The 9,838-nt window shown below is 40.0% G+C and overlaps 1 protein-coding gene and 1 long non-coding RNA gene across 2 annotated transcripts; one reads left to right on the forward strand and one right to left on the reverse strand.

Annotated features, from left to right (window-relative positions):
• LOC116040105 (interferon-induced protein 44-like) lies at nucleotides 1-4,442 on the forward strand. Its single transcript, XM_031285329.2, has 7 exons — nucleotides 1-46; nucleotides 520-553; nucleotides 2,009-2,198; nucleotides 2,421-2,573; nucleotides 3,433-3,601; nucleotides 3,914-4,014; nucleotides 4,121-4,442. Exons 1-7 carry the CDS (start codon nucleotides 1-3, stop codon nucleotides 4,280-4,282), a joined length of 855 nt encoding a protein of 284 aa, XP_031141189.1. The 3' UTR covers nucleotides 4,283-4,442.
• A 4,514-nt stretch (nucleotides 4,443-8,956) lies between these two features.
• Nucleotides 8,957-9,475, reverse strand: LOC116040106. The gene is made up of 2 exons (XR_004102582.2): nucleotides 9,273-9,475; nucleotides 8,957-9,168 (listed from the first exon to the last, which is right to left on the reverse strand). It is a non-coding gene; the product is annotated as an uncharacterized LOC116040106 (long non-coding RNA).
• Between the last annotated feature and the right edge of the window lie 363 nt (nucleotides 9,476-9,838).

Below are 9,838 nucleotides of genomic sequence, written 5' to 3' on the forward strand. Positions count from 1 at the left end.
ATGGGGAACCAGTCTAGTACCTATGTTATTGGGGATGGAAATGTTGGTAAGTATGTTTCTTAGTAAATTGGGTTGTTGTGATTAATAGACTGGAAGTTTTTGTTGTTTTATACTATAATCATTAATACTTTGAATATTTGCAATATATGTGTTTTTAATTATTTTATAAATGAAGTGAGACTTTAAATAACAGGAAGGATTTGTTTTTTTCATTGTCTAGTAGGATTAGTAGTGCAGATTACACAAACTAGATTTTACGTTATTCATTTCTATAATGATTTGACGATGTGACTCTGGTCCCAAACACACACTGAGTTCACTCTGATTACTGACACTAATCTGTGAAACATGTTGCATGATGCCTAAATGTTGTTCTTTCCAGTAATCAGGTCCACGCCTTCATGCAGTAAGATATGAAGTTTATTTCTAAACAACCTTCAGACTTTTATTATAATCATTACTTATATAAAACGATACATGTTGTTAATCAATTTAAGTAATTCCATAATTCCTCTTCAGCTGTGAGTGAACCATGGAGGAAAATATCTTGGGGGTGAGTTCACTTTGACTTGTTTCTGCTCTCTGCTATTTAACATAATCTACACAAGTGTAGTATTGGCTTTAGTTGCCTTTATTGATAGGAGGGATTAAGTAAGGAATGTGTGAGAGAGAGGGAGGTGACATGCAGCAAAGGGCCACAGGTCGGAACCAAACCTGCGGCTGCTGCTAATAGGACTGAACCTCTCTACATGCATGCTCAACCAGGTGAGATAACCAGGCACCTGAGACCCCAAACTTTTGATTAGATTTTTATATATCTCGAACAATCAACAGTATGTTGTGAAAGAAAAAAAAGAAAAACACAAAGATAAAAATACAAACAGACAAATCAGCTTTTACCAAAAAACAACATTAAGAATAAGTTCAACAAGAGCAGGCAGAGGCATAATGTTTATAGAGCCCTGCCCCTACTTCACAATATCATATTATTACAGAAACAATCAAATAGATATGCACATACAGCATACACACATTATAGGTCGTACAACACTTACACTTACAACAATACAACAACATACAACTATACACTTACATTACATTTACCTGCTGGACCCTGCTGGATCCTGCTGGATCCTGCTGGACCCTGCTGGACCCTGCTGGATCCTACTGGATCCTACTGGATCCTGCTGGATCCTACTGGACCCTGCTGGATCCTGCTGGATCCTGCTGGATCCTACTGGATCCTGCTGGATCCTACTGGACCCTACTGGATCCTGCTGGATCCTGCTGGACCCTGCTGGATCCTGCTGGATCCTGCTGGACCCTGCTGGATCCTGCTGGACCCTGCTGGATCCTGGGCCTGGTGCTAGCTGGTTCTTATTTTGGATTAGTGTTTCTTCTGATTAGTGGTACTGTAGATCCTTGGAGGAGACTTTGCCGGGAGGAGAGCAGGTTGCAGCTCTGGAGACAGACCTTCAGGTAGCGGCTGTAGCAACTTGAAATCAAAAGCCGGTGCCTGGTGAGTCTACCCTTAGTAACACAGCAACAGGAAGCTTGTTGCTAGGTTACACCCAGCAGAGAGTTGCTACAGCCGCTAACTGAAGGTTGGCTTTGGATTTAATCCAGTAAACAAACTATCAAAATGTTCATTAACCAGAGTTCTGTCAATCTGCAGCCGATTGCTCTTCCTTAACCAACGGATGTTTGTTTCAGTATAATTAAGATAAGATAAGATAAGATAAGATAAGATAAGATAGACTTTATTAATTATTAAACTGACAACTGAATGGAGAAGTTTAGACAGAGACTTTCAGTGAGGCTCAAATTCTGTTTCAGAGCAACTGAATTACATTTCATAATAGTACACTCACTTTTCAACTCTACTGGAATTCAGTTTCAAACATACACACGAGTTAGACTTTATGAAAGGAAACTGGACTTTTATCAAGCGGGAGAAATTTGGGGAATTCTTTAAAATCTAAAATGAAATGTGATCCTGTCTTAACAGAGACAATGCGAGGGATCTCCAGTATGTGAAGGAGTATAAGCCTGGAAACAAGGACATCAAACATGTCCGAATCCTTCTGTACGGACCCAACGGAGCTGGAAAGTCCAGCTTCATCAAGTCTGTCAGCAGCGTCATACGAGGCAGAGTGACTACTCCTGCTTTGACCTCTGACAAAAGTTACAGTGGAACAGTAAGACAACTTTAGATCAACCTCTAAAGCAACATCGGCTGTTTGATAAATCTTTCTCTTTAACTTTTCCCCCAACTTAACCCTAACTAAATGATCTGCATGAGAATAAACAGAGTTTAGTCTGACATTAATGTATCAGGGACGTCATACAGAATAAACACTGCAGAACCATAAATCTGTAGATTACTGTGATTAAAACGAGCATTTCATCTTGTGTTACAGTATGAAACGTTTAAAATCAGAGAAGAAGAAGGAAACCCAGAGTCATTCTGTCATTTTGTCTTCAATGACGTCATGGATCTGAAGGATGGAGATGGAATCAGTTCTGACGACATCAAGCTGACCCTGAAAGGACATGTGAAGGAGGGTTACCAGGTACCACTCTCACTTTAGTCAACTTTAAAGAGACCCTATTATACTGCATCAGCATCATATCTGTACTCTTGGGGGTCACTAAAATAGGTTTACATGCTTTGATGTTCAACAAACATATTATGTTTCTCTTACTGCCCATTGCTGCAACTCTTCTGTCTGAATCACTGTCTGAACTTGGCCCGCCTTTCTGAAAAACCTGGTGCACTCTGATTGGTCAGCTGGCCCACTCTGTTGTGATTGGTCAACCAAATTACAAACAAGCAGCTGGCGGGCTGCGCTGGCTGAGGCTGCACATATGGGCAGCACATCTGAAAAACTCAGCTGGCTTTCTCAATCAACAAGATCATTAACGAGGAATTTCAAAGAGGAATGTGGGCGAGACGTTTTAGGCAGTTGAGAACAAGTGCTCTCTGGGGGAGAGAAAGATCCATTTGGAGTGAAATGTGTTCTTTTGTACTTTATATATCTATTACATACACAAAAACTATACAGCACACTAAAATACGGGGAAAATCCAAAAAAGCTTAACAGGGGCTCTTTAACATGAATTAGTGGTCAGCTAACATGACGTTTGTCATTTTAATGAAGTAAGAGTTGAAATGCTGCAACACCAGCAGGGCTATTATAGTTTAGTCAACCATTATAACCTTGCCTAGGGCTGTGCAATCATTCAGATTTGGATCACCAGTTCACCTCCTAACAATCACAAAAACAATGGAATTGAGAAAACATTTCAAAGGGTTTTCACTGTTGATGTGTAATTATTTTAACTTCAATGGATGCAACATCTTTCCAAAAGTCAACCAGTAATCGTCTTACACTCTTAAACACAGTGTCATAATGTAATTGTGTTTTCCAGTTCAAGCCTTCCTCTCCACTGTCTGATGATGACCCAGGCTACAACCCCCGTCCCTCTGCAGACGACCAAGTTCATGTTCTGGTTTGTGTGCTTTCTGCTAACTCAGCAGAAATCCCAGACTCAGTTCTGAAGAAGATGGCAGACATCAGAGAGGCAGCCAGTGAGCTGGGTAAGCAGGTTAACTTGATCTCAAGTCAGTGGTCAGACTCCAACACTCAAACAGGAGTTCAGCACTTTAACACTGAGTCCATACTCAATAATTTATCACAGTTTGATACAGCCCATAATACAAAGATCAGGACTAAAAAACTCAAATAATGTTCAGGTTTCAGATCAGATTTAAGCTTTTTCCTGACGTAAGTTTGCATTTTTACTGAGAGCTTGTTCAGACATGTTTATAGTTTTTTATAGTTGTTTGTTGGATTTAATGAACAGAAACTTCCTGAAAAAGCTAAAATACTGAGTGTGTTTCTGTCTGCAGGGATTCCCCAAATGGCAATAGGCACCAACATTGATTCAGCCTGTCCTGAAACTAAAAAGGATCTGAAGAATGTGTACAAGAGCCAGAACCTGAAGAAAAAGGTGAGTTCGTACATAAATATAACCTCATGTGTTTTAACTCTGTAGTCCAAATATGTTCAGTATATGAGCACAGAAACCCACATAAGTCCCATTGTTTACCACTCAGGTGAAAGACTTCAGCGCAGCAGTGGGAGTCCCAGAGAACTACATCTTTCCTGTGAAGAACTACAGTGATGAAACCAACATCAATGATGATGTCGACACTCTGATCCTGAGTGCACTGAGACAAATGATCAACCTTGGAGACGACTTCATTTACAAAATGTAAAACTATGTTAGAGAAAGCAGTGAGTCTGGGATGTCCAGTTCTAATCTGTTGGCAGGTCTCTTTGACAGTTAATGTCTGTATTTGATGAAGACTGTTGTCTCTATAAGACAGCTGGGATCTGATCCTAGTGGCCAACACATACATGTTATTGCATGTTTGCATGTTTGTGATGAATAAATTCTGTGGCTTGCAGTCAGTGTGCAGGTGTTATTATTTTCATCAACACTTGTTACTTGAATGTATGAAAGGAATTTCTAGGCGTGCATGGTTTTCATTTCTTTTATTTCTGTCTTCCTGAAATCACAGAACACACACACGTCAGCCTCTTACACGGCTGCACTAACTCAGGATTTACTAATTTCCTTCTCCATAACAACATTATCTTATTTAACAAAATAAATGATCACATTACATTACTACCCCCACTCATATACTCTCTAGCAACTTACGTACATACATAATGAGAGCAACTTTCCCAGTGCCTTAAAACCTGCTATAAAGGCTGCTATAACCCATGTGTATAAATCTGCTATAACCCATGTGTATAAATCTGCTATAACCCATGTGTATAAATCTGCTATAACCCATGTGTATAAATCTGCTATAACCCATGTGTATAAATCTGGTGATAAACAGGTTAGTAGTTAGTCACCTATCAACATCCTATCAGTCATCTCAAAGGTCATTGAAACTGTAAACACCTTCCCAGGTGAACCTGGTTCTCCAGGAGGAATGTGTACATGGAGTCATAACCAGGGATGTTGCTGGTGGTGAAGAAACTGATATTTTTCAGGTGGACCTGCTTATATCTTGGCCTGGTAGAAAAACCACATGTTCCCCAATGTCAACAATGTGCCCAAACAGCAAACCCCAACCACTTAACATTAGGAAAAAGGACTTGCCATGCAAATATTGACATACTGTACATTTCAAGTATGTTGCATAGAAGATGCTGCTCTATGATGCTGACTTGGTTCTATCCTGAGGAACCTTCCTGAAAGTATACAGGGTGAGGGTCTACGGAGCCCACGCTCTAGACTAGGGTGACCAGCCGTCCCCGGTTTCCGGGGACAGTCCCCGGTTTCGGGGACCTGTCCCCAGCTGGAGCTGTCCCCGGAAATGTCCCTGGTTTTCACTGTGACTGACAGACGCGAAATTGGAATGAAAGAAAGAAAGAAAACATTGACCAAACGTGCACCCTACAGGCGCAGGCTCAAGACAGCCAGAGCAAGCGCTGCTCAGACCTCAGAGATGTATAATGCCCATATTTTACGATGCTAAAATTACTGTTTAGCAAGAAAATTAACATTTAACTTACATGAAATGTTATCATATTTGCATTCTGCACAAATCTCTGCACACCCATTACTCTGTGAAATATCTCACAAACTCTTCACTCAACACATGCATCGGTACAACAAGCAGTTCCTGAGAATCTGGTTTTTGAAATTGCAACAAAATTTCTACATGGTCTCCAACTTTATAATTTAATCTCATGTAAACTATTCATGTCAGCACAGATATCTTTTGTAAATTGCTTAGCCAGTGTATCCCACCATAATGGTTATTATATTGCCAGATTCCAGACAATCCCACTTACTTATATATATATATATATCCCACTTACAAATATGAATATATATTTCTACTGGTATGCTTCCTAGTGACATTAATGCAAAAATATGAAGAAAAAACTATTCCACCTGTGTGTGCACGGTTAAAATTCTGAAGGGCAAAATAGTTCAGGCTACAGCCCAAATATTTCCATCCATAGATAAGAATAATTAAGTCTAACCTCTGAATTTATTTTCAAAGTGCACCAGATTGATGCATTTAAACGTTAAAATAGACACAATTTTCTTACAGGGGAGCATGCCCATGGACCCCCCTAGGGGGGCTTGTTGGGGCACAAGCAGCTCTAGGTCTAATGACGTCCCTGGGGCAGTGTCCCCGTTTTAAGTTTACAAAGATAAAAACATTACCTGTTTTTGAGGTATTTACGCTTCTGAGCTGAAAATGTCCCCGGATTTGGTCTCAGAAATCTGGTCACCTTACTCTACACCCTAATTCTATTCTGAGATAACCGGTCTCGTGCTCCTTCCAAGCATTCTGCACAATTTTCTGAAATATGTCATATGGAAATAATTCCCATTCATTTACCCTTAGAAAAAGGTCACTTCATTTTGAATGACACGTGTCCCTCTCCCCGTGCTGGCATGCTAGGTGCTAGCAGGTCCAAACCAATATGGTTCTACAGGACTAAAGGAGCACAAACACCTTCAAGACTTCCTGGTTCTCCACGGGGGGTGTGCACATGGACTTACTCTGGGAATTAGCAATCTGAGGCCCCCTAATACATCCCAGCCACCCCCCTGGTACTCCCAGTTCAGGAAGGACAACTGAGAAGAGTCTTGCAGTTTGGGTCTAGGGAACTAGGGAAGAACCAACCCCCCCATTCAAAAGCCTGCCAAAAGTCCCACTGTTAGGGAAGGCTAAACTTGAGTTGTGCTGTCCTTTCAATGGACCCAGGACTGCCAAACTTGGGTCATACATTTTACATAACACTGTCTTTGATACCGACAAGGTTTCAAGTCTTTAGGTAAGTTTTTCATTTTTACTGAAATGTTGGGACCTGACTCAAATAGCCATGGCAGATAGTTTCCTTTCCCAAGAGTCCCTGGTTCTCCAGGGGGATGTGCAGATGGAGTTCCTCTGGAAAGGAGCAATCTGAGGCTCAAACATGCATCATGAATGGTCAAATGATTACAGTATTATACAGTAAATAGTAGTTATACATCACCATGTAGATATTGTATCATTAATTCATTTTAATATAAAGTTGCCATATCCAGGTTTTTGTATTAACTTTGTTTTAGTAATCTCTTTGTTCTCGTCTCCCACTGTGGTCATCTGAGCTACATTGTTGTCATGACAATAACTTTCTTTACAAAAGGGTTCAGTTTGCTGATCAGACTATATCATCAGCGCACAAATCATTTTTTGGACCACTAAAAAAAGATTTAAGTGTGCCAAATAAAGTTACTTGATGCTTCATAGACCATTTATATTAAGTAATTATTATAAATATCAGTTGCATCTTCACATTAGCCATCCAGATAATCTTTATAGACGGTTTACAAACCAACTAGTAACCATTGACAACGTGTTAGGAACATCTGGTCCATCTATCGATGTCATGTTTATAGATGGTTTAACAAACATGTTTTAATCATTACTTGATAACTAATATAGTATATGAATGATATGTGTGTAACAATAAAATGTTCATTTACAGCGTTACTAATAATTAGTAAATATTAATTATAATTGTATTGTTTGTTACCATGGTTACCAGAGAGATAGCTTCACCCATCTGTAACCTGAGTACAGATTTTAAGTTTTTAACAATTGAAGTTTGGTAAACTAAACTTGTTAGATTAAATTCAGACTGGCAGGAGAACACTTTTCCATCACTAGTTCTATTAATATTTAGTCATATAGCATAATGTATAAGCAGAGATTAATGGTAAATTACAGATTGGTTTATCTATTGCTTTAACATTTCTCAGTTTCTGCCTTCAGCCCAAATGTTTCACAGTAGAATGGTAGGTCTCCTTGGTTCAGACCAGCCCCCCCCCCTCCCTCTGCTCTGCCTAAACTCTTTGTTCATTCTCTAAGACTCTCCTGATCAACTGAACCTGCTTTTAGCAAAGAATAAGTACTTCAAAGATGTATTTCAGATCTCTATGTATTAGCATTCCCACCACACTATGCAGGATGAACGTTCTGGTGCTGGAAGTGGTCGGATATTTTATCAATAAATACCAGTCTAGGATTAATAACTTTCACTTATAGAGCTTTCCATGCAGCTGAAGTATTGGTAATAAGGCTCATGTCACACTTGTTACCAAAATATGAATGTTATGACATGCACTTTGCATGGAGTTTACTGTGAATGTTTACTGTAGGACAGGAATTACCAACCAAAATGTTCCAATGAACTTTGATGAAGTGAAAACACACATTGAGAGGGTCAAAGTTCTGAGACTAAACACAGACACCTCCCCAAAAGAAGTTGACAGCTGTTCTTATGTTCACAGCCATGGTTAGCATTGATAAAGCTATGCTTTTGGTACCTGTGGCGTTGCCCTCTGCTGGGCATTAGAAAGAGGTTTCAGCATTGGATTACATTCCAGACTCAGAAGCCATGTCCATCCCCTTCCTTTATAGAGTATGATCATAACACAAACACATGTCCATTATGAATTAAGACTCTTTAATGTGTAGGTTTACTGTACAGGCCTGGGAGACAGTTAAACAGTGTCTTGACTTGTTTCCAGATACTTTCCCACCGTTCCTCTGTTCCTCAGTCTGCTGACAGGTCGACTACATCTGGTCTGCTCACATGTTCCACCTGCTGGTTGTTGGTGAGCAGCTACTGCAGCTCCTAATGGAAATAAGATCCTTCACCCCCCTTATCTGACGCCACGGCACTACCACGGGACTACTGCTGCAATCACACATTCATTGATTGATTGAGAAATCACATTGATATGACCTGTTATAAAGCTGATATTTTAAACATTTAAAGCATTTATTTATATATCTTTTCTTCAGAACTACAGACACATGAACCTGTTTCTCTGTTAAACACCAAAACTGAATGAGTTTTACAAACTGCTGAACCTCTTAGATAAAGTTTTATACAGCAGAATATTCATGAAGAACATTTGACATCTATGATCATTGATTATATTTTAACTATTTCAGGAGGAAATAAAAAAAAACTTTTCTTCTCTGGCTTCAATAATTAATAAGGGCTGTTCTGTTGCTTGATGCTTCAAATTTACCAATTAAGCCACTAAAACTAGAACAAAGATCATTACCTCAACCACCACCACCACCACCACCATCACCACCACCACCACCACCACCACCACCAACACCACCAACAACAACCACCTCCTCAACCACCACCACCAACCACCACCACCACCTACAACGTTTCTTTAACTCTTCCTGTATTAGTTTGACGGCCTGATCATTTCCTGAACAGAGCAGTGATCCCGGCTGAGTCTCGTGGAAGAGAACGTGAACATCCAACACGACGTTCTGAAAGGTTTCAGACCATCTTCTGACACTGGTTGAATAGTCGGGGTCTCTGGTGTAATGCATCAGCACTAGAATGACTGGTTTACCTCCAGATGACACTGAAACACAAGAAACAGGAGACAAAGGTTAGAGACAGACTTCCTGTAAAGTCCAGGACACAGAGCTGGGCTTAGGAAGGTTCCTAACAGAGTGAAATGACCCAGAAATAGTTCAGTGGCTGCCATGATAAGAACCGTTGGAACTGTCTAAGTGATAAGGAAAGGTGCTTCAATGCTTCCTTTGTTACCTCCTTTAGTATAGGATACACTGGACCGTCCTTTGTGAAAGGAAGGAGATAATGCCGTCCCACAAGTCCTTGCGGCAGCAACATTTAAAGCGACGTATCACCATTAATAATACCATAATCAATATAAGGTGTTCAGTGGTGCCCTAATCCTGTACAAA

This window comes from Sander lucioperca, chromosome 8, assembly GCF_008315115.2.
Source record: "Sander lucioperca isolate FBNREF2018 chromosome 8, SLUC_FBN_1.2, whole genome shotgun sequence".
Classification (NCBI taxonomy): domain Eukaryota; kingdom Metazoa; phylum Chordata; class Actinopteri; order Perciformes; family Percidae; genus Sander; species Sander lucioperca.